Below are 24537 nucleotides of genomic sequence, written 5' to 3' on the forward strand. Positions count from 1 at the left end.
GATGGATCGACTGGCCGCTGCATCATTAACGCGATGAGGGATATTTGACATAATTGAACCCCAAGTGGGATTCCCGTGGACATATTTGAATTGTTTTTCAGACCAATGATTCTTCTTCTGTAGGCCTACTCGTTTTCTCACTTTTTACACTAAGTGGCAGTGCCACTTAAAAAAATAAGAAGAAGTTAGTTCTCCAAGCAATCAGGACCAAAATTAAAATAATTCCACATAAACCAAAGAATCCCTGTATGTGTTTATAGTAAACAAATCTAATTTTATCCAAACAAATTTAGTACCTCACGGCCGATGATATACTTAACTTTAGTGTCAAATGAGATATTGTGCCGCTGTCTAATGGCCAATAGTGGAATTACACCCAAAAAAAAGAATGGGAGGAAAAACAAGTTATAAACGATTCAAATTTTAAGAAATCTCCCCTTCACTTGTAGTAGAATCAAATATTAATGATATTACCCAAACACAACCGTTGCTTTTGTTTTCTTCTCAGTTTTGTTTTGTCAGGGCAAATGTTACAAGCTTATGTCACAAGTCAAAATGGCGGCCAACTCGGTGAAAGGAACTCGGAAGCTTTCCGCTCAAGTATTGGACTTTGGGTCGTTGTCATTTCATTTGTGATGATTATTTTTTATTTAAAAATATGATGAAATAAATGTCGTTTGAGTATTATAACAATTTGCCTGGTTTGTATGCTCGTCCCAGGCTAAAACAATAGCTGTTTGTTTACACCGTGTAAAGGGAGCGATATCAGAAATGCCCGGATGTTCTGAATCGTCGATTAGAACACGTTTTGGTACACGTCTATGAATAAATAAATAAATAAAAAAGAAAGAAAGACATATGATATTTTGTTTTTAATGCTTTAGAACTGATAAAGCAATGAAAAATGAAGTCAGTCAAACCAACAAGTCTGCAGAAGATGAACTTTGGGTATTCGGACACTTGCCAATGTCAACTCCAATGTTGCTTTTGTGCAGCACTTATCTACATTGTGAGATTTTGCCCACATAGCTTGTGAAATATTTAACATGACTACAGGTAAGTATCACACAATTATTCTAAGATGAAGACTCCTCAAATAGGTTAAAAATTTAGGACTCTTCTCTGTAGAAATATCATACATGACTACAGGTAGGATTGTTTTAAAAACAGAAACATGCTCATTGCTTACCTGCTTTATCTCACTATGCCATTTAAGGTGAAACGTGATATTTCAACCAACAGTGAATAAAACAAAACAAAAATCACACTTGAATTTTGTGTTTTAAGTGCTTTAAAAACGTTTCGGTTCGCCTTCAATTCTATTGTTTTTTAACTTATTTTGCACCCCTGGCTCAACAGCGCCTCATGAGGAGAAAAGTGGTATGACATGTTTCTTAAGCATTGCTTTTTCATTTTAATTCAGTGACATACGAATGCCTCAAATTACTAATTTGCTTGATCAATTTTTGTGCTGCTTTGTCAGTAAAACTTGAATAGCATAGTTGGATTTGCGGTTGCTGGAGTGAAGAATAAAAAGAAAAAAAAGAATGGAGCAATGATGGTACGGTGATGCCGTTTATTGAACGCGACAAACAGTCCAAGACACAAATACAAAAAGACAAAACTTTTCAGGAGACACTGTAGGCTACAGCTCACACCGATGAACTGACTGACCTGACATCAGATGCTGACATCACTTACTAGGCCACACCCCTTAAAGGCACTCATCAAACATGATTCCTTTTCTTTCTTTTTTTTCTTCGGTAATGTCCCGCTCCTCACCGCCATGGCTGTATTACTTTGTTCCGGTGGAGGCCAGAAGGTTTGTGGCACCGTTGCTGTACGCCAACCTGTTACAATGCTCCATTCGGCTAACCCGCACCTCCTGCCGCACATTAAAAACACCAAGAAAGTTGGGAAAATGTTAAAAAAAAAAAAGGAGTTAACCGAGCAAAGAATATCAAGCAAGTGACCCACCTGAGTAACGGAGGGCTTGTGGAGACAGTTGAGATAGGGTTTGGGCTCTGGTTCAATGACCCCTTGAAAGGTCTTGTAGCAAATGGCGCAGTCTATCATGGGCTGCATGCCCCGCCCCAAAAGAAAACAGGTGAGAACAAGCGAGCCAGGTTGTCATGTTCCACGTAATTTTGTTTTGGTGTTCTACTCACGACGTCATTCCTGAAGCTGCAACCCGCCGGGTCCACAGTTCCTTTTGGGCATCTGGTGGCTTTCAGGTAGAAGTGGTGGTAGATGAAAACCACGTCAAAGCCAGCCTGGGTAGGACAATGGGATGTAAAATGTTGGGGTACATCAAGTTTCCCTGTATTCATTTCTATGGTTTTAAAACAGCATATAAAGCACAAACGTAATGTGTTTCAACTCAATTACTCACTAGCGCCCCACAGTAATAGGCAAAAGTGGTATTACAAGTTAGTTGAAGTGTAGTTTGATCATTACATTTAAAAAAGTAATGATGTGATACAAATACATAATAGGCTTTATTGGATTAATTATTTTTTTTAAGTAATTTGTATGTAACAATTATGTGTTTAAATGCTTTCAAAACTCTCAATTCTTCTTTGCTAGTTGTCTACTACCCGCTTTGTTACCGCCAATAATCATTAGCGCCCCATCGGCACAGGCGGTGTAAAAGTGGTATTACAAGCTGGACAGCATTTTATCATTCCACAATCGATCACACGATGGACAGACAAGTACCTCCACGTCTGACTTCGTGACGCTCCGGAAGAAGAGAAAATGGTTCTGGATGCCGGCGTGATCGCTGAGCTTCTCCAGGGACAAGTTGACGCCTTTCTTGAACGTCTCCTCGAGTTTTCCGTAAGCTTCTTGTGCCTCGGTGGAGGAGCACAACAAAGTTCCTCCGACGGTGAACAGCAGAAACAAAGCGGCCATCTTCTGTCGTCCCAGGTTTGTTTGTGTTGTGGTGGTTGGTCCACCCTCCCTCCTTCTGTACCGGGAAAAGCCTGCCCACTCCCCCCCCCCTTCCCCAAACACAGAATGTGGAAGTGTAACTCTTTAGCAGATGTGGAATAAGTCACAACCAAGTTAAGCAGAAAGCAAGCAAGCAAGTCAGACCCACTTCTGGGATCTATCAAACGGATGCCAATGTGCTGAGCAACAAATACACACCGACCCCAATTCAGTCACCCAATGTGGTGACTGGCAAATAAATGGACCAGTGACATGGGGAATAAATAGAAAATAACTTTTATTTGTCATCAACATTTGAAGCGTTCAATGTACACGGGAGCTTCAACAGTGGCCTCTTGTGTTTCATCATCATCATCATCATCATCATCATCATCATCATCGAGAGACATACACAGAACACCTTCACACCATTCACAAGCAAACATTAAAACTACACGTGTATGTATGTGTGTGTATTTATCCCAAATAAGAACAAGCAGTAATGCTTGTAATGCAACAGCTAAATATTCATCTCTTTTAATTCACCACTTCATGGTCCCCGCAGGCACTTTTTTGGTGATGTCACAAGACACTTGAGTAACAGGACACCATTACTTATTTTAGACAAACAACAACAACAAATTGAAGAGCCATTTGAGGACAAAAGGTGGAATGTTGGTTAGATGGATGGACTGTTTGGCACTACTAAATATTCTCGAAACAAACAAACTAATATTCCCAGCAATTGCGCTCTGTGCTTGAATAATGATTAAAAAAAAAGATTTTTTTATACGGGACAAACAAATACAGAACTGATGTAAGTAGTGTCTTGAAAAAATGTTTTTGTCTCCCTCTGGTGGCTCTTTTGATTAGCTAGCTTGATAAGAAAACCAGCGAGCTAAAATGGACAGACTAGCTAGCTTGGCAAACTAGTGTGAAAATTGTAGGTGGCTCGAATCGATCCTGTAAGCTAAGACAAGCTAAACAGCGTAACGAGGTAACTAGTTACTGTAGTTAGACTGGCTGACTAGCACGCGAGACTGCGAGTACAAGCATGGTGAAAATCGCCAAGCTAGACTAGCTAGCTTGACGAGGAAAGTACTGAGGAATAGTGATTAAGACAGCTTGCTAGTTGGAGAGACTAGCTATCTTTGACAACTTAGGGCGCAACTACCGGTAGTTGCCTATATTTCCTCACAAATTAACTTGTTCAGCTAGCTAGACTATGATAATAATAAATAAGTAGCTTTGTTTGTATACTTGTTATGCCAACTAGCCTAACAATATCTTAAACAGAACAAATAGTAGCTTGTGCATTAGCTTGTCAAACTAGCTTGTTTAATATAATAACAGCTTTCATTTGCTGAAGGTTAACTTGTCAAGCAAACATCTTTACAATTACCGTTTGAATAGGCAAATTCATATCTTGCCAGTTAGCTCGTCAAGCTAGCTAGCCTAACTAGTAAGCTACGATATATCGAGTAGTAGCCTGTCAGCTTGTCAAGCAACATGTAGTGGTAAACCAGTGTACTTTGTGTTCATCGCAAATTTAGAATGTACAGTGTATGTCATATGTGATGTATTTGAGAACATTTGGGGGGGAAAAAATAATTTCTGGTCGCTACAACTTAGCGCAGCAAAAAGCGGAGGGACCGTCTCTCAACTGCTGCGTTTCAAACTTTTTGATTGTAAAACACAAAAACGTGGAAAATGACAACAAACTACTTGTAGGTTTCCAGTCACTACGACAAATAATAATGTTAGGAGATTTGACAATTAAAAACAATCACACAGCATATTACAGCTTTTTGATTTGGTGTCTTCATTTAAAATACAAAAAGTGCTACTAGCGTCGAGTAAAGTGAAAAGCGAGGCGTCCAGATGTCCTCCAAGTACACACTCTAGTAGTTCCTTGATATAAGGCACTTGTTGGTAAGGCAGCAGTAAGTCAGTGTGCGAACACAGCGGAAACTTTCCCGTACGTTCGTCACATATTCAATGTGAATCAGAGAAAACCTTTCAGGGTAAAAAAAAAAAAAAGCAATCATATTCTGTGTCGATCGGGCGTAAATGTTTCACAATTTTTGAATCCCCTGAAATACAGTCAACTAATAATATATATTTTAAAAGTACACTATAAGCGCTTGTTGACACGACACGCAGGCAGCAGGTGAGGACGTAGGTGCGTGTGCTGAAGGGGGCCTCCCAGTGGGTGGCGCTACAAGTGACGGGGGCGGCGGTTCACACGGGCATGTGCATCTCAGAGTACTCATCGTGACACTCGCGCTCGTCGAACGTCGGCTCGGCGTTGTCCGCGTCCAGCTGGAAACACAATTGAGCTTATTTCAAATAAAAAATACATCAAAAGAATATGGAACCGAATCAATGACAATAAAAAACAATTACAAATTAAATGGTGCGGTAGGGTTACGTACGCAGAGCATTTCGCGGGAGGTGAAGATGCGAGGCAGCAGGAACATTTTGACAGGCACTGTGAGGATGAGCACAAAGGGGAAGGCTAGCGATGCCTGCGTGGACATGACAGACCACAGCACGGCCAGGCACACCATCTGGATGCACGTGAACAGATGCATGCGCAGCGTTCGAACCTGTAGGAAAGGGAAAAAGTAGAATTCGGTTCATCCCCAAGATTTACATTTACTTAGATATCTATACCCTAAGTTTGGGAAAGGTTGGTGAAGAAAACAGTAGCTTCAAGGTTAAAAAAAAAAAAAAAAAAAAAGACGAAAAATTGACAGGCTAACTTTTCTGGCCTAGGTAACCTCACTCCATTCACTTGCTAAAATTCCATAACATTGACAGTCCCCCTTACCCCTTAGTTTGGGATGTGTTGATCTAGGTTAGAAGAAAACGGGACCAAAATTTAAGGGGAAATTGACATGCTACCTTCACCACCAGGGGAACCTCACTCCATTTATACTGTTTCAATGGCAAGCTTTCAAAAAATTGGTTTATTTAAGACCCTTAATTTAAGTTCCTCCAAAGATAACAAAACTGACACACCAAAATCGCCAGGCTGAGGAACTTGACTCCATTTTACTTACTAAGATTCACATGTTGCCATGACATCGAGAAAGGCTGGTCAACAAAGCACATGGGAAATTGACAAGCTAAGTAGGGAACCACATTCCATTATCTTTATCTCCGTTTCTATCACAAAAAATCCCCAAATTGCAAAACAATAAAGATCCTAATAAGACCAAAACTTCCCAGTATACAGAAAAAATATGCTAACTTTGTCATCTGGGGAACCTCACTCCATAATATATATAGCAATATCTTTGAAAAACTTGAGCTCATGACCGTATTAGTTACACAAATCCCTAGAGCACCAAAAACTGAGGTGAAATTATGCATGAACTGGGAACCTCACTCTATTGACGTTACGGTCTGTTTCTACAGTGATTCCCCAAATTGCTCAGATGAGACCCAAATGAGAGATTCTGCTCCTTCCAAAGAGAAACAAGACACCAAGAGTCAGAGTCAATTGACATTGCTTACGTTGTCAGCCTGTGGAACCTCACTTCAGTCACTTTCCACCAGTCGATTTGTACAATATACCTTCAATCCATCTCATATCACTTGAATGTGGTTCCCACCTTGCGAACGTAGCTGTGGTCGGGGTGGTACTTAGGCGGCATGAGCAGCAGCAGCATCCGCTCACTCAGCTGGATGCCATTGAGTGACATCACGCCCATGTAGAGGAAGATCCCGAAGAGTACGGCCAGGGGAATCTTGCGCAGGAGGTCTCCGATCACGATGGACAAGCCTGCGGACAGACGGGACCGAATCCCCGTAAAGACACCTTATAGACGGAGTGTGACCCAGCCTGGAGCCATCTCGGGGGTTTGACTTGTCTGATCGGGGTCCAAATCGGGTTGACACCCACCGACCATGATGGACACCAGGAGCCCCGTGACGCGCTGCTCCTTGACCTCCTGGATGCGGGGCTTGTCTCCCGGGGCCACGGCTTTGCTCATGACGGTGAGGGCGTTGACGTGCGTCACCGAGCGCACGGTGGCGGCCGCCATCCACGGCAGGCCGAACAGCGCCGACGCGCCGCCCAGCGCCACGATAAGGAGCAGGTCCAGATGGAAGCCAGAGCCCTTGACCAGCATTCGCTCTTTTTTGCTTACGATCAATCTGTAGGGAGAAAAGTATTAGGGCTGTCAACATTGAATGAATTTTTTTTTTTTTAATCGTCTTCTGTACATATGCATTATTAACCAACAAACTTAGCCTATGTTGAACGGTTAGCAATCACGATTAGCATTAGCGCGCTAGCGATTACCATTTAAGGCAAACAAACACTAACCCACCATTTAGTTCACACATACACCACGAGTTGGAATGAGTGGATATAACTATTAATTGCATGAGCATTATTAAACACCAGCAAAATTAGCCTATGCTAAACGCTTAGCATTTAGCAAACGCGATTAGCATTAGCGCGCTAGCGATTACCACCATTATCGCCATTTAAAGTAAACAAACACTAACCGGTTAACAAATTACAAAAGTAATAGTGTCTTAAAAGTCACTGATAGACAATGCTTCAATAATAGTCCATGGGTAAACGAGTAAGCAACCTGTTAGCCACATTGAGCTCAATAACTTCCTGTCCACTGAGTGCGTCTACAAAAAAGGTCCGTGTAGAAACACGCTGTAAACTTTTTTTCCGGTGGAGTTTCGAGAGACATTTTTTTTAATCGACTTGTCAGACTTCGTTGATTTTTTTTTTTTTTAGCCAGCCATAAAAATGATGAGCCTCTGTAATATTTCTGTTCTGTTTTTGCTAGCGTGTTATTTAGACTAGCATTCTAGCTAAAACGATTAATATACTATAATAATACTGATCATTTGAAGTTTGACAGGCTGAGGGGTTTGCATCCACTCACGTGGTGATCTGAGTCTCCATGAAGATGAGGATGAAAACCAGCAGAGCGGGCAGGCAGCAGGCGAACATCATCCAGACGGGGAACTGGCCGTCGCTACCCAGCGGGCTGATGATCCAGCCGCGCTTGTCGGGCTTGGTCACGGAGAAACCCCGTGGAACGTTCAGTTTCTACGCACAAGTCAAAAGGTCCGATTGACTCCCTCTGAAGCCACCCGCTTGCAATTAGTATCGTCTTACTTGCGTGTACGTGTCCTCTAAAGTATTGTCCACGAGCACCATAATGAGGATGGCGATGGGCACCCCGAAGTCGCCGATAAGCCTGCGTAGCTGAGGACCAAGTTGTGCACCGTTCTCCATGATTTCATTCGTCATCCTAATTCTCAATCAATATTATTCGTCTTCTCACCCTTCCGGGGAAAAAGGCGCTGTTCTTGAACTTGCGCAAGTAGAAGGCGATGAAGAACGTTCCGGCCATTAGAACTAGCGACAGCAGCGCCGTGTTGGGCTCGTCAGTCGGGCCGGCCATCTCGGTCACCTCGGGAACGCCGGTGATGTTGCCCGGCGCCGCCGTGACGTCTTCCACGGAGGCGTTCTGGGCCGCCGTGTCGTTCAAAGGAAGGAGCGGGTCGAGGGGACAGCGCTTCAGAGGGTGCTGCTTGAAAATCTGCCAGGCGAGGAGAAAATAAATCAAATCCAACCGTGACACTAATGTATGTAATCTAACTAAACCGTCCATTTTATGTATATAAAAATCATTTGGATGCCCTCCATGTTTTCTTCTGTTTGGATTGAGTTCAAATCCGGTGATTATTACTGCCATAGCTTTCGCTCAATTACCTTTTGAGTCACACAGACTAACATGGAGAGAAAAAACATAAGCCTGGATAATAAACCCTCCATCCGATAAACATTCAAGTCCAATCTGTCAGTGGAGATTTGAGCTTCACTTATTAAAAAAAAAAAAAAAACACAAATTTTTCAGCCCCAAGCTCTGAACGTTGTCCAGGAGCGATTAAGTCCGCTCGCTTTAGCATCACAGACGCAAACGCGGCGGCAAGCCAATTGATTTTTTTTCTGCGCTCGTTATTTACCCTGCCGAGCTTCATGAAGGTCTCGCAGATGAAGATGAGCGAGATGAGGAAGGAGAAGATCTCCTGCGTAAAACGCGAGACGAAGCGCACCAGGAAGCTCCCCTCGAAGGCCACCGTGACGAGCACGATGACAACAAGCCACGCGCCGATCCAGACGCGGCCCGTCAGGTATTCCATTTCGCTGGACTTGCAGAACTGGGACACAAAAACGGCATGTTACCCACTTGCAAATGTGTAACTCAATAAATATGCTTTAAATAAGTCCCAAATATTGTACATCTGTCTGTCTGTATGTGTTATACTGCCCCCTGGTGGCCAAGGCATGTACACCATAAGGAGCAGCACAACGGCAAATGTGGGGAAAAAACGGTTCGATTCTTTACATTCTAGGATTTAGTACTTACAGAGTAAAAAGCTTCTTCAAAGACCAAAAGGGGTCCAGAGAAGCCCACAATCAGCAGAGGCTGCGCTCCCAGCAAGCAGAAAACGACGCCCTGCACGGCGGTGGACACGATGAGCTCCGACACGCCGATCAGACCATCCGTCTTCTCGCCTGTCAACGCAATGCGTACAAATGCTAATTGAACATCACACATTGATGGCAAATGCTCATCGGGGTCGCCTGTGGCGGCGGCGGCGGCGCTCACTCAGCAGGCCTCCGAAGGTGATGGCCGGCGAGAGGGCGGCGAAGTAGATGAAGATGATGGCGGCCATGCACTGGCTGTTGAGGGCATCCTTGAAGTCGCTGACGTACTTCGGGTAGCGCCGCCTCACGTCTCGGACCAGCCCGCCGAAGGGTCGGCCGGTGCGCTTCAAGGGGTCGTCGGACTTCTTGAAAGGCGTGATGAGGGCTTCTGGTGGGAAGGCAGACGGGGCGGTTACTTCACATTCGTAGCCATCGTCCATTTTTAAGGTCTACCTTTTTCCTCCAGGCTCTTGGGTTCGTCGGCCAGCAGCTTTCCCTCCTCCCGCTTGCGCATCATCTCCCGCTGGAATCGCGCCACCGAGCGCAGCAGCTCGTCGCCGCCCATCTCCGACGGCGGCAGCACGATGCTGCAGTCCAGGAAGCTGTTGATGGCGTTCAGGAGGTCCTGGCGGTCGTCTGCCAGGTAGGCCGCCTCGTGGAATTGCTGGATGAACAATATTTTCACTTCATTGTTGGACAATGTATTTATTCCTTTAAATAAATAAATTAGAAAGTTTCAAATTGCCATCTTAAAATAGAAAATCTATCACAATATTACTTTTTTTTTCAAAATATTTTGTAGATTTTGATTCTTTTGAAGGAGAAAAAATCCTCTTGCTTTTCTCATAATTTTTTGGGGAGAGCTTTGTTTTTGTGTGTACTTTTTAAGTTTGTTTTATTAAAAAAAAAAATCTGTTTTTATGAAAATTATTTATGAAGTTATTGAGAAAAAAACCGAATAAAATGCTCAGAAAAAATTTCCCAAAACAGAAAATAAATTTCTCAGAAAAACAGACAAAATCTTCAGAAAAACAAAACAAAATGCTCAGAAAAAATTTCCCAAAACAGAAAATAAATTTCTCAGAAAAACAGACAAAATCTTCAGAAAAACAAAACAAAATACTTAGAAAAATAGAAAATAAATCTTCAGAAAAATAGAAAATAAATCTTCAGAAAAATAGAAAATAAATCTTCAGAAAAACAGAAATTACTCTGAAAAAAACTGAAAAAAATATAAAAAACAAAACAGAATTATAAAAAAAAACGAAAGATAAATATTCAGAAAAACAGAATATCAACTTTTGTTTTTGTTTTATTTAAATTACTCACAAAATCAGAAAAAAAATCCAATAAAACAGAAATTTTTCAAAATTACTCGAAAAAGCTCGCCCCCAAATTTGGCAGAAACAGTTTTTTTTCCAAGTAAATGCAATACGCTTCCGTAAGAAAGGACAAAAAAAAAACAGATTAAAAAAAACACATTATCTCTACCTTGTCGGACATTAGCGTGGAGATGGAGCGTCCTATCTGGTGGTAGTCCATGCTGGTGGTCGCGGGCCCCAGCAGAACAAACAGGAAGCGGACCGGCACGGGAACCTCCAGCACCGACTCCAGCTCCACGGCTTCCTGCAACCGCACGAACGCCATGGTGGGCTGCTCCAGGAAATCAACACTGCCTGGAACACGGCGGAAAACAGTCAACACTTTGGAAGAGGATTCAACAGCCGCTGTTGCTTTGAGATCGACGACCCACCCACGAGGACAACAGTGGCCTCGGCGTTTTGTGGAATCTTCTCGAGGAGTTTGAGTTCGTGCTTGGACTTGGAGCGATGCATGCCCGACATTATGGTGGGCTCTTTCTGTTGAAGAGGCGGGAGACTTTAGAGCATCCTCTGCTTCAAGGTTTTCAAAACTACAGCTATTGATGCTAACTATTAGCATGCCAATGACACTTTGCATTATGCTAGCATGAAAGCTAGCAATGACTGTTCTTATGGTAGCTTGTTTGGTTATTTAAAAATGTCTTTTTTTTTGGTTGCTTTTGTGAAGTAAGTGTGTGTTGTTTTTTGTGGAGGGGGGCCGGGGGAGGGCAATTTTTGCCTGTTTTTATTTGGTCCCTAACACTTCACCGCGCATCAAAAGTACCTGCACGTCGTTCTTTTCCACGTCGATGTGTGCGTCGAAGTCGCCCGCCGCGTGCGTGCTGCTCATCAGCGGGTCGGTGACGGAGGGCTCGGGCGGGTGGGCGTGGTTGGCGGTGTGGTGGTGGGTCATGAGGCTGCCCAAGCTGGCGGCCGATATGTTCCTAGGAAACGGGCTGCTGCTGTGATCCTTGTCGTCGCTCGGGTGGCTGGGGAGAGGCGGTTCGGCAAAATAATTACAAAGGGGCAAACATCCCGAGGGGAGGTGGTGGTGGTGGGGGGAAGGAGGGGTTGGGTTCTTCCAGACTATTTGACAAAGTTTAATTTGTGAGGAATTTGCGGGGTCTCCGGTGGGAGGAAATGAGCTCGGCGGGGGGCTGATGCGATTGGCGCTCACCTGTGCTTGAGCAGCAGGGCCCTCAGGACGTTGGCGCAGTCCTCGGCTTTGATCTGGTCGGAAATGATCATCTTCTCCACCACCTGGTGGGCGATGCCGGGCAGGGTCTTCTGGTCCAGGTCCAGCAGCACTGCACCTGCACAATTTAATGGCACATTTTATTTTGCTGAACATTTTGACGTTTAAATATCCAATGTTTTTTTGGGTGCTATTTTATATGTCAATTTTAGATTAATACTTCTTACTGTCTGTGGCAATTAAAACTCATTCACTGCCATTGACGGCTATAGACGTCAAAAATTCATTTGAACGGTTTCTATTAGTTTAAAATGTTTCCCACTTTTGTTAACAAGAATATAAAAACCTAGAAAAAAATGTATTGTACATTTTGAACAGATATAAAAATTTTAATTAATCATGACTTAACTATTGAAGTCATGCGATTAATTAAAATTAAAATTTTTAATTGCCTGACGCGATAAAAAAGAAAAGATTATTAAAAATGAGGGGCGTCAGGCGATGTCATTTTTTAATTAATTAATTAATTGCATGACTTCACTAGTTAACTCACAAAAAAATTATATCTGTTCTAAATGTACAATAATCTCCCCCCCCCTCTAGGTTTTCATACTCTTGTTAACAAAAGTGGGGAAAAAAGTTAAACTAATAGAAATAATGAATTTTTGACGTCTATAGCCGTCAATGGCAGTGAATGAGTTAAAGATCTTTGAATGCTGGACAATCTTAATTAATTCCACTTTGTTTCAGCCTCTTACCATGCGCGATGGTCTTGCGGAGTTCCAGCAGACTGCGAAAGGACAACGAGGCCACGTGCGGCTTGCCCCAGCGTTCCGTCTCCTCCTCCACGTCCTCCTCAAACTTGATCCAGCGGGCCGTCTCCTTCCACTGCATTTCCTGGTTCTTGTCCATGGTCAGCTCGTTCAGCTCCACGAACACCTGAGGGGGACAGACGACACGGTCATTTGCGTGGAAAAACTAACGTGCTTGTGAATTAAGTGTGTGTGAAAAAAAGGTCGCACGCTTGGTGAGTTCTTCAAAAGCAGCCGTTCGCAAGCGTTTTAAATCATGTGACCGATGCACATGAAAGTTTTTTTTTAACTAATTAAAAAAACAATTTGTTCTAAAAAAAAATATTGCTAATTAAATTTTTTAAAAATACAACTGAATTTAGGGGGTAAATGTCAGATGATCCATTAAGCACATTTGTTGTCACTGGTCTGTTTGACAGCTATAGTTAAAAATGATGAATGTTGCCTAGCAACAAGTGGCCATGCAAAAATCTATGCCAGTCAAGAGTGGGCAAACATTCAAGCTCAAGAGCCACAAACAGATAGGCCAGGCCATCTATAAATAAGTTTAAAAAATAATAAAAAAAGTTTAATTCTAACCAATTATTACGTAAAATGAACAGATTTAAATGTATATATTTTTACTACAGTAATTTACAGTAAATTAACCAACTATTTAATACGATTTTTTTGTTGATTTTTTTTTTGGGGCGGGGGGGAATGGCTAAATTAATTAAAAAAAAAATGGAAAGATGGGCCAGATCATTCATAGATGAGGTGAAAAAAAGATTTTTTTAGGGAAAACATAAAAAAGTAAAAAAAGATTTTTTTGTAATGCATTCATAAAAATAGTTTTACTAGTATTTGTATTACTTGAAATTAATTATTCAACCAATTATTTCATGAGATAAATGATTTAAAAATATTTTTTTTATAATTAACACATTTAGGGAAAAATGGCTATATACAGTAAATGGAATGAATATCACAGGATCATTGATAATGGATTAAAAAAATTGAAAGTGGGCGTACCCCTATTGTTTTACAAAGGGATCAATATTAAGTTCTTTAATTTTCCTGATACCTGTATAAGTGGCTAGTGTCCAGGCAACCGGGTGATTCCTTTATAACACTCCACATGTCGTGCTGACACACAAACAAAAGCAACTTTTGCCAAAAACAACCAACATTTGTTAAGTATCACTTCATGCTAACGAGCCCGATAAACCCGCCACATGCCTGTGAAATCACGCTCACACGAGGGGTTGTGGGGGGGAAAATCACACCTCGCCGACCTCACCTTCTTGTACGTGGCCGCCAACGCGCCAGCGCCCGCGTCCAGCAGGACGCCTTTGGGCCGAGAGAAGGAACGATACAGAATCACCGGCGTCGGCTGAGGGCGTGGGGGAGCGAGACGGAACAGGAGAGAGGACTGAAAGGCCGACACGGACATCTAGCTGACGGGCTGGCCGCGTATGAGAATTTGTGTGTGTGCGTTAATAAATCATAACGGCAAGAGCGGCCGGTGTCCGGTTGCCTAAGCCCTTTGTTCGCTGGCGCGGAAGGAAAGAATTCATTCATTCATCATTAATCAGCCACACCAAATTCCACCCCAGAGATGATCGCAGGAAGTGGCAATTAATCACAAATAGCACCATCGAGTGTCAACTTTAGGAACGTTCCAAAACATTTGTTAAGACTGTCCAGAGGAACTTTATTACTGCATGACAGTATTGACGAGCATTCTTTACCTCGTGCGGGGTGCGGTCCTGCTTGCGGCTGCGAGTGGCGGACTCCTTGTGGTCCTTGCCCGTGTGCACCACCTGGCCTTTGGCGCTCTTTCGGACCAGGTGTCTGCGCACGCCGGGGACATCTTCGAAGCGATGGCCTGGCGGCAGAGAGTTTGATTTAGTGCAAATGTATTGCGAACACAGATACAAATAAAAGTTGTCGCTGCAGTCTTAAACGAACCACTAGAGGGAGCCCCACACTTTGAGAATCACTTCATTAAACTGACAACCGAAAGAATCTCCTAATGTTCTTACCTTCTGCGTTACTAGGTCCTATGTAACAAACTGTGATGCTTCGGATTTTGTTCTGCATTGACTGACTCATCTAAAACTGGCCTGTGATCGTCTCCGCGACCCGTTTTAAGGACTAAGAGTCTCCAAAGTGAGGCAGATCCATCACGCGGGCCATCCGCCAGGCGCGGCCAGCGGGTGCGGGCGGCTCTTGAAGGGAGAGGGCGGGCCCTCGACGCTCACACAGGTGAGTATGCGACAAGCGTTTGGACCAATTGGGGGGGGGAAGTGGTCATTTCTTGACCGACGCCTGACCCCACCCGCCTGAAGCCATCAGAGCAGATCAGTGCACAGTAGTGTTAATTTGCACAGGGTGGAACAAAAGGGGAGTACTGGCCATCTAATAATTCCTATTGTTGACCAGCAGCCAGGCACAGAGCCGCTTTCCCAGGATGATTTATGGAAGATGTGGCAAAAGTACGGATACACTGTACTTGAGTAGAAGCATAGATACTTGCAAAAAAAACAACCAAAAAACTGGTAAAATAGAAGCACAAAAGAAAATGTAATGTTTACAAATGGCCTACAGTATGCTAGGCGCTAAGCTAACTGCAGCTACGAGCTGCAGCGGGCTCACTAGCATGGCTAAACACGCTCCTTTAAAATCACTAATAAGCGACACTTTTCTTTTCTTTTTCTTTCTCTCTAATAAGCTACACTTCTGACAACTCGCGTCATCACGAAAGGGAGGACCAGGAGTAGCTAATAACGCGACAACAGGAGGAGACTGTGACGCCATGTTAATTGTTATGCTAATGTGAAATGTAGCTAGCAAAGCACCAGGCTGGCTGGAACTTTGTTTCAGTGGTGAACAAGACTTACTCAGCACACACGTTAAAATGTAATACAAATAAATAGTAAGAAAGTATTTGTACTTGATTACTTCCCACCACAGTTATATGATGGGATGCGATGAACCTGCGGGGAGGCTTGTGCCACTAAGCCCCCATAATGACCGTACATCCCCACCGCTCGGCCGCAGTGGCTTTTTCCGACTTTTCTTCCGCTAATTAATCGGGGTGGTGAACCCCGTGTCAGCCCGGCTTTGGCAATTAACCGCCGCGTGGGCTCGGGCTGCCATCCAGGGGCCTCAGCTGACAGCGGGAAGGGCTAATTTCATAACAAGGGGAAGGGGAGGGCGCTGGCATGGCACATCAGTCACCCCAACTCCTTGAACCGACCAATGGGTGGGGGCGTACACGGGGCAAACTTGACATTGAGAAAAACAGCATTTCATAATTGTAGTACTTTATACAAACATCCATACATCCTTTTTCCGAACCGCAATAATAACATAATTCAATAGATAATTCTGGTGTGCCCACAGACAGACGGATATACTGTTCAGCTCAGTACAAATTTAATATTAGTCATTCTTTGCAAAAGATAAAGAAAATATGACAGTGTGGATTAATTGCAACATAGATGCTATTTAGCGTTAGCATTAAGCTAGTGGACCGCAACAACATCCAAAGTAACGTCAGCAATATGTTCCGCACTCACTTTTGATGCCGTCCAGGTCGGCGGAGACGAGCGTCTGGGCCTCGCTCTCGTCAGTGGCGATGCGCTGGTACTTGGCCTGCTCGGCGCCCGTCATGTTGCCGGTTCGCCGCCGATCCTGCAGGTCGTAGCTGCGGCCTGTCGAGGACACGCGGGCGAGCGGCGCGTGGTCCGGATGCGGCGGGCCGGGGACGTCTGACGACTCGGGCTTGCTGGAAGAAGACACATTTTATTTTATTTTTTATTTTTATTTTTTTTACAGTTTAGAACAAATGAAGGGACCATGAGTTTTCTCATCCCATGTCTTTTTCTTTTTTTGTTGTTGCTGTTCTGCCATGACAAAAGCTCTCTGGACTCTGTTAGCCTTTTGTGTCCACTTGATTTCCTTTTTGTCTTTTCAACCAGATTACTGTATATCATTTATTTGGATTTTTTTGACAAGAGATAAAGTGGATGCAATTTTCTTCAATTCTAAAAGTAGAGTTATGTTAGTTAGAAGAAGCTAACCCTTTAAATGACAGCTTACATAATTAAAGTCGTAAAATCAAACAAGGCCTGAGCGTAAACAAACTCACCGTCCAACAAGTCAAAACGACAGCAGCTTTTATCGTGTAACGATCATCAAAAATGTCCCCCGCGAGACGCGTGTACTTTCTTCTTGATCCCGGCCAAAGACTCAATACAGTGATGCGATGAAGAAGGGTAAATGTCATAGGTGGATCCTGGCCTCTGTGGAGGTGTGCTGCGTCGTCTATAGCGACAGCTGATATACGGGTTTACTAGGAGGGGGGGGGGGAACCGCGTCGACGCGAACAGCGGGACCACTGGATGCCGAGACATGGCAACGAACAGCGTGCGGCAAAATAACAAGACACAAACGCGATTAAAAACAAGAAAAAGGCCGCACTCACTCGGTGGACGTGCCGTCGTCAGGATCGGCTCCCGCGGCGGACTGCGGGACCACGTCCAGATCCCGGGCGGGGACGCTCACGTGGTCGTCGTCGGACAAGAAGAACTGAAGCACACAAGTTAAATATCACGTCAAAGTAATGATGTGACATTTTTACAGCTTTGATGCTCTTAATTCGTTAAATCCTGAATGTTTTGCTTCTTTTTTTACCAAATCAACAGATTATGATAGAATGGTTGATTTAAATAACATTTACATGAGTTAATACAGTAGTGAAAAAATGTAGGGGAATATGAGTTAAGCAGCAAAATCCAACCGTTTTGATCAATATCAGAAAGCGGCCATTTTGCCACTTGCTGTCGCGTGATTAATGACATCACAGTTGCTCATGTAACAACCAATCACAGCTCAGCTTCAGAAAACAGGTGAACTGTGATTGGTCGTTACCTGAGCCCTGAGCAACTGTGATGTCATCATCAGTCGACAGCAAGTGGCAAAAAAATGGCCGCCCCCTGAGATGGATAAAAAAACGGCTGGATTTTGCTACATAATTCATATTCCACAAATGTAATATTAATCAGAATGTCATGTTTAGACTAGTGAGGTCACATATAACATATTCTTGTCAAGAAATGTTTATGGTTGACTTCCCCTTTAACAAAGGAAATGATGCAAACTACACACAATGGCAACCCTCATTTTTATGTATGTGACGTCATTACCTCCACATCCTTGACCCTCACTGGCTCGGAAGAGGCGGCGCCAGTCTCCTGCCCTTCCTCCTCCTCTTCCTCCTCCTCCTCATCCTCGCCCTCCTCGATGGGGCCGCCGGCGGGGGCGTGGCCGCTCTTGTGGTCCTTGTCCTTGCGCCGCTTCTTGCTGCTCTTCTTGCGGCGCCCGTCCTGGGGCAACTTGGACAGAGGGCGGTGGATGTGGTGGGAGGAGTGGCGGTGGTCTGCGGGGGAAAATCCAATTTCAAATTTTCGGCGTACAAAAGAAAAACAAAAAAAATTTTTTTTAAAGTGCCTTTTGATTTTTTTTTGTCTCCCCCAGCATTAACTGACATCAACTTCCACTGACAAAAAATAAAAATAAAAAAAGCTTACATTCGATGTCCTCTTCGTGGTAGTTGTGGTGCTGCTCGTCGGGCACGGAAGTGGACGGTCTGAGGATGTGTTGGAAGCGTTGGACCCCCAACGCCTTGTTCAGGTCGCCATCGTCATCCTCGTCCGGTCGCGGCGGCCTGTGCGAAGACGACGCCTCGTGCTGCAAGGACAAACAATACAGCGATGAGCATGTGGCATTCACTTTTTACAGCGCTTGGTTGGCCTCATTGGGGTCAAGGATGAGCTGGCGTTTATCCCGGCTGACCTATAAACAAACAATCATACTCATAACGTGCGCGTTTATGCAACGTGCTAATAATGTAGCCCGTTCTTGCCGTTTATTGAATGTTGAATGGAAGCAGTGACTGGAGGAGGTGAACCCAAGAACATTTCATGTTTTCCCTTCTTGCTTAATGACTTTACAAGTAATCTACTGTAAAGGAAATGACAATTGATTAAAAAGTACAAAAAAATTATTAACAAAAATCTCTTAAGAATTTATTTGTTTTTCGGCTTAAAAACAAACAAAACACATGTATAGTTTCTGCACTTTAAATAAATTAATATCTAAATAACACAAATAAAAATAATAATAATGACAATTATATTTTCAATAACTAAACTTTTTTTTTTTAAAGAGCTAAATTTTAATTAAATTAAAATCCCTTTACAAAAAAACAAACGAGTACAGTAGCTTCACCAAATAGACACTAGGGGGAACTGTGGTGCAGACGAGCGCTCCCAGAGTTGAAGCATCACGTGACATGACGGGCCCTCTCAAGCCTTTAAATTGTACACAATACCCATGTGCTGGGTTCCGTTACTGTTTTTCCACATGGCATGATAATGTTTATCTGTGTATTTCTTTTCTCCCGTGCTGCAGGGAGCACTGCAAAGCATGTGACTGTGAATCATAACACTTCTTACTGCCCTCAATTATACACAGATTTTCACTATTTGTGGGCCAGCCCTAAATTAGCGCTCAACTTTATTCATATTGTTCCAAAAACGCAAATGGAACGCGACAACACTATGCAAGCATGAGTGTTAAATCTACCTGTTTTGCAAATATATTGTTCCCAGAATACATTGTGTGGCGTAATTAATGAAGTTATAAGGACGTTAATCCATATGTATTTGTGTTACCAATTAATTGAATCTGTGTCATATTTAACTTGTTTATGTCGGTCTATGATTTAAAATTTGTTTTGTTTTTTTAAACAAACCGTAACTTGAGGTTGTGTGTAAAAATAATGACATCCAGGACGATTCCGTGTACAAGTTGCATTGCTCATCTGAGGACTGCTTGTGAAATTACAAATGTATATGTTTTGTGGCCAGGTGATTAATTGGTCCGACATTACAACTTCTTTTTTACTTCACAAAATGGTCTCGCGGGCCGGATTAAACCCCTTTGCGGGCCTGATCCAGCCCGCGGGCCATATGTTTGACACCCCCTGGCGTCAAGTATAAATGTGAGCAGGACTACTATGCCAAAATTCACAACACATTTGATTTATTAAAATTTTGGGGGATTTTATTTTATTTTGAAATTTAGCTCCCTTTTTAAACAAACTCCTAGAAAACGCATCAGATCGTCTTCAAACTTTCATCAAAAAAATAAAAAATTAAATAAAAGAGGATCAAACTCATAAAACTGACATTTGTGCAAAAATAAATAAATAAAAAATGCTACGATTTTATTTTAAGACAAGATTGCCCGGCCCAACTTTATCGCTTTCAAAATCTCTGCAAGGAAATGTAATAACGCAACATAAAGCGGTTTATTTTCACAGCCAATCCCCAGATCTTGGAGAGACGTGCGAGGGATTCTCGCGGAGGTGAGACAATTTTCCAGCGCTCGCCATGTGCCAAAACAAGCTGTGGGGAGCCGGGGTGGGGGGTCAGGAGAAACAAAAACACGGGGGAAGGTGATGTATCGACTCTCCCGTGAAGGAGTCGGCAAATGGGACGAATAAACACGGGGCAAAGATGCTGACATTTGATTAAAAAGCACCTGGAGTCGCGATACAAGTTGTATTGCGACCGTGGAGGAGATTACGGGTGCATTGGGGAGTTGGCTCAAATCCGACACAGTCAGCATTTAAGGAGGGTGACGGAGGAGGAGGAGGAGGGGGAGGGGGAGGGGGGTGTTGCAATGATCATGTCACATCCTAGCGTGTGGCTGTGAGTGTTTTCGAATGTGCATTATTAACTCATTCGCTGCTGCGGACGTTTGTATTGCTTTGAATTTGGGATCAGCGCAGTTTTGAGGAAGAAGGTAAAGATTAAGGGGTGATTTTTTTTTTTTTTTTAGAGACAAGTTAAGGCACCTGACATTCAAACTGTGTGTGTATGCTATAGCCAGATTTTGTGTTGCGCAATTGTGAGAAAAGTTGACACGTTCAACTCGAGGCTGGGGTGAGTCAGCGTCGTTTCAAAGTAAGGGATCCGTGAGTAAGTGATTATATTGCCATCAAAATCCCTCTCCCAGTCTTGCGCTTTTGGTGTTTTGGAAATTGGCATGCTTCTTTAAACAAAAACCGAGTTTTCTTCACTTTTTGGTCAGGATGTAACGATAACGACAATATCGTGATATTAAATTGGCCACAATATCATCGTCATGTCACGATATTCAAAGTTTGACCTTTGTTAAAATGGTGAGGTTGTAATTTGTGCAGTTCCAGCACCCTCTGCTGGTTAGTTTATTAGTGCGGTTTAATTCGAATTAGGCATGTTTGGGCCACAGCGTCGGTCATCACTCCCATAAATATGTCTTAGTCACTCACTTACTTAGTTACTTTTATGTAAAAAAAACACAATATTCGGGGCGGGGGGGGGCGAGGTTGTATGGGCTGTCGCAATATGATTTTTTTTATCATATCTTGAGTTTAATTTATATCGCCAATGTGATAATTATCATATCGTGACGTTTGGATATCGTTACATCTCTCGGCAAAAAGATAATCTTTTTTTTTTTTTTTGCTCCAATCAGATGCTAGCTTCTTTGTTGCCATGTCAGTCTCATCTGTCCGGGGGGCCTTCCGATTCAGCAGTGCCTGTCAATGTAATTTAAACTATACTAGCAATAGGTCTGTTTTTGAACATTTCAAATTCATCCTCTCAGGGCCAGTGAGCTGTCCCTTGATAACGACAGCATTTTTTGTCTTCTGATTGGATGGCCAGAAGAAAAATTCATAGCGTCTCAGCAAGTATGATGGCTTTCATTTCAATGTTTTGAAGAATATCCATCTATACGGGAAAACCTACGCCAACAATTTAAAACGAAAACAATCGAATTCTGTAGTAAAACTAACAAACTGCAGTATTCCTTGAGAGCAATGGCTAACAGGGACTTGTCGCGGGAAACACGAATCCCTCCTGGCTCTTATTTGTGCAACCCTGACCTCTTTGCAAAAACAGACACGAGGGACTAAACTACCACAACCGCTGCGGTCGTGAGGTTACGACGATTATCTCAGGAATTCGGTTTCCTTTTGGCCTGTGGGAAATACGGCTGAAATGCCAAACTCACCTTGAATGAGTACAGATAGTCCATGGAGGCGATTTGCGAGAGGACTGCCACTACTTTAAAAACACACTGATAGCTAGAATTGCCTTTATGGGAAAAAAAAAAAAAAAAAAAAAAAAAGAAGTCACTCAAGGGAGATATTCTCTTTCCAGCCGCACCACGTTTCTCATTCCAGTTAGCCCTGGTCACATGACCACAGCAGCAGCTCTTCAGGGAAGGAGGACGACATGACTCAAGCCTCAACCCTGAATATCCAAAAGACGCTTCATCAGAACTCTCCCCTTGTGCAGTCGTTGTCCGGTTGTAATAATTAACTCGGCTGGAGCTGAGAAAGCAGCCAATGAGGACGCAGGAAGCTCCACAGTGCAAACAAAGCTTTTTTTTTTTTCTTTTTGATATTTCTTTAGTGAGCTTCTTACCACCACACTTCCTGCTAGCAAGTGTGACACACTGCGGCCCACGCGCATTCAAGCTAACGTATCGATATCAGCTGCTTTTATGGCACGTATGCGGCATTTTTTTTTTTACAGTGGACTCGGAGGAAATGAAATTGCACTCCAGTGGACTGTCCGGCATCGTAAATATTGGAGGAAGTTTTTAAATAAGGAAATGGCATTCAATTGAGGCCTTCTTAATCTTAAAAAATAAATAAATAAAAGGTCAGCTACACTGGGATGAAGCAGCCATTTTGGGCAAATTCCTACTGGGGATTCCTTCTTTCCTTCCCTCCCTCCCTTCCTTTCAGCAAATACACCTACATTGGAAACAAGACAGATCGTCATGTGACGCATGTCAAGTGGGCGGAGCACGGCACCAAAATTTGGTGGTCATTTTAAGGATTTGCCACGAGCAAGGCGGGTGCGAGGGCCCGTTCACTCGTTCAGTGATGCTTGCAGCTTTATTATCATTATTGTTATGCTTGATAGCACAATCGCGTCCTTTTTTACTGCCGCAATTTATTTATTTTTTATTGCCTAATTATTATGTTGCAGATAGACACAGGTTTTCTTCTCTCTACATAGTAAATCCGACCTAAGTTTTTTTCTCGAGAACTCAAACTAGAAATATTCACACATATCCGCATATTTATTTGAACATATTTGCTCTATCTGTTAGGGCAGCTGACAGCAAACAGCAAAAGATTCCAGTTCCCAGAAGTAGCAATGGCTCCTTGTGGGGGGGTCACGTTGTGTGTGTGTGTGTGTGTGTGGGGGGGGGGGGGGGGGGGGTTCTATTTCAAATGGGCACGACGATTAAGCATGAAACAGATGCGGGAAAATGAAGGCAGGAATTTCCTACATTTCTTACAGTGAAGACATTCTCTAGACATTTGTCACAGTCTATTCACCGGAGCACAAATGCAATAAACTATTTCCTGTCTCCTCCTGTATATGATAACCTTGAGCCAGAAAAAAAAAAAAAAAAAAAAAAGATGAGCTCAGGATGAAGAAAACTGGGTATAAGGTCAGACAGAAATGGTTACACTAAGATTCCCGGGATGCCTTAATCATAAATTACCATTCTTGGAATACGCATGGGAAAAAATGTCCCCTTTAAAAACCTGTGCGATACGTCCTGCTAAGGGATCTTAATCACCCATGTGGAGGACCTCTCCATGCGGCAGAGGAATGCTGCTTGTTTTGGCCGAGAACCAGCAGCGCTCCAGGGCTTGGACCGTCTCGTCCAGCGGAGAAATCCCGGGCAAGCTGCTGTAACGCAACTCCCGATCTGGTCCGGGAATTATTTCAAGCCTTCCAGAAAAGACTGGGACAGCGCATGTCCGAGAGGATTCAGTTGCGCTTGACACGTTTTTTTTTTTAGGGCTACGTTTTATCTAACGCCGGCGCAAAAGGTACGTTTTCCGTGCCGACTTACGCCATCCGTGACCTGCTTGGGAGCGCTGTGGTTGTTGCTCATGTCTCTGCTTGGCGGACAAGCTCCGGGAAAAGCTGCTGGGGCCGTACGGGTTTGCGGCGTGGTTAGCCCTTCTCTTTCTCGCTGGGACTCAGGCAACTTTTGGGCAGCATAACCTGGAAGCACAGACAGAGAGTCAGGATGATTCAGATCTGCCCCCCCCATTGCCGTTTTTGGGTGGCTTGTGAGAGCTTGCCATAAATGTTGACGAATAACCATAAAACCGATAATACGGGGTCATTTGATAAGGTGATTGTGAAGGTAAAAGACCAGTAATGTAACTTTAAAATAAGGAGCCACATGAATGGGCGACAAGAGCTAACAAAAATATCAGCGATGAAAACTGTATAATGTGTAACTCGCCCCGCTGACCTTTTGTCCCCTATAATTGTGCATAATTACAGTCAGTCTGCAGCCGCGCAATAAAAGCAACGGCGTTTTCAAACACGCTGCGAAAAGGCTCATTGTCAGCACAAAATCGTCATAAGAATTTCATGTTGCGCTGGAAATAAAAAAAGTGCATGAAAATCCCCACGTGGATGCGATGTCATCGTTCTAAGGTTGGGCAACAACCACTGCGGTTATCGCGACATTTTAGGGATGAGCTTGACTCGGGAATTTATTGTCACTTTGTCAGTGGCGTCCATTGAAGTAGCCATAAATGTCGCCACCCATCAAACTTTGTGAACCGGGAAGTAGTCTGCCAAATACCAAATAGATGATCTTTGTCAATAACAATAG

The 24537-nt window shown here is 43.3% G+C and overlaps 2 protein-coding genes across 6 annotated transcripts in view; both read right to left on the reverse strand.

The window, feature by feature from the left end:
- Nucleotides 1-1562: 1562 nt before the first annotated feature.
- Nucleotides 1563-2963, reverse strand: LOC147155977 (uncharacterized). Its single transcript, XM_086065493.1, has 4 exons — nucleotides 2719-2963; nucleotides 2169-2273; nucleotides 1978-2079; nucleotides 1563-1885 (listed from the first exon to the last, which is right to left on the reverse strand). The coding sequence occupies exons 1-4, from the start codon at nucleotides 2911-2913 to the stop codon at nucleotides 1796-1798; spliced, it is 492 nt and encodes a 163-aa protein (XP_085921619.1). The 5' UTR covers nucleotides 2914-2963; the 3' UTR covers nucleotides 1563-1795.
- Nucleotides 2964-3212: 249 nt separating this feature from the next.
- Nucleotides 3213-24537, reverse strand: part of slc4a2b (solute carrier family 4 member 2b) — a 34558-nt gene continuing 13233 nt past the window's right edge. For 2 of the 5 annotated variants that reach the window (XM_086065488.1, XM_086065489.1), the window contains exons 3-24: nucleotides 23758-23912; nucleotides 18351-18510; nucleotides 17967-18199; nucleotides 17246-17349; nucleotides 16338-16546; nucleotides 14505-14641; nucleotides 12721-12901; nucleotides 11945-12080; nucleotides 11552-11756; nucleotides 11160-11265; nucleotides 10898-11082; nucleotides 9860-10070; nucleotides 9588-9794; nucleotides 9345-9493; nucleotides 8941-9135; nucleotides 8256-8513; nucleotides 8087-8176; nucleotides 7851-8017; nucleotides 6842-7095; nucleotides 6552-6721; nucleotides 5367-5540; nucleotides 3213-5253 (exon numbers count right to left, since the gene is read on the reverse strand). In XM_086065488.1, the coding sequence (XP_085921614.1) occupies nucleotides 5173-5253; nucleotides 5367-5540; nucleotides 6552-6721; nucleotides 6842-7095; nucleotides 7851-8017; nucleotides 8087-8176; nucleotides 8256-8513; nucleotides 8941-9135; nucleotides 9345-9493; nucleotides 9588-9794; nucleotides 9860-10070; nucleotides 10898-11082; nucleotides 11160-11265; nucleotides 11552-11756; nucleotides 11945-12080; nucleotides 12721-12901; nucleotides 14505-14641; nucleotides 16338-16546; nucleotides 17246-17349; nucleotides 17967-18199; nucleotides 18351-18510; nucleotides 23758-23799 (3654 nt within the window). In that variant the 5' untranslated portion in view covers nucleotides 23800-23912 and the 3' untranslated portion in view covers nucleotides 3213-5172. Of the gene's footprint in view, nucleotides 5254-5366; nucleotides 5541-6551; nucleotides 6722-6841; nucleotides 7096-7850; nucleotides 8018-8086; nucleotides 8177-8255; nucleotides 8514-8940; nucleotides 9136-9344; nucleotides 9494-9587; nucleotides 9795-9859; nucleotides 10071-10897; nucleotides 11083-11159; nucleotides 11266-11551; nucleotides 11757-11944; nucleotides 12081-12720; nucleotides 12902-14053; nucleotides 14147-14504; nucleotides 14642-14798; nucleotides 14965-16337; nucleotides 16547-17245; nucleotides 17350-17966; nucleotides 18200-18350; nucleotides 18511-21885; nucleotides 22131-23757; nucleotides 23913-24537 lie in introns of those variants that run through there. The other 3 variants (XM_086065492.1, XM_086065490.1, XM_086065491.1) reach the window with 3 other exon arrangements.

Source organism: Leptonotus elevatus, chromosome 21 (assembly GCF_054856555.1).
Source record: "Leptonotus elevatus isolate MCC_2025b chromosome 21, RoL_Lele_1.0, whole genome shotgun sequence".
NCBI lineage: Eukaryota > Metazoa > Chordata > Actinopteri > Syngnathiformes > Syngnathidae > Leptonotus > Leptonotus elevatus.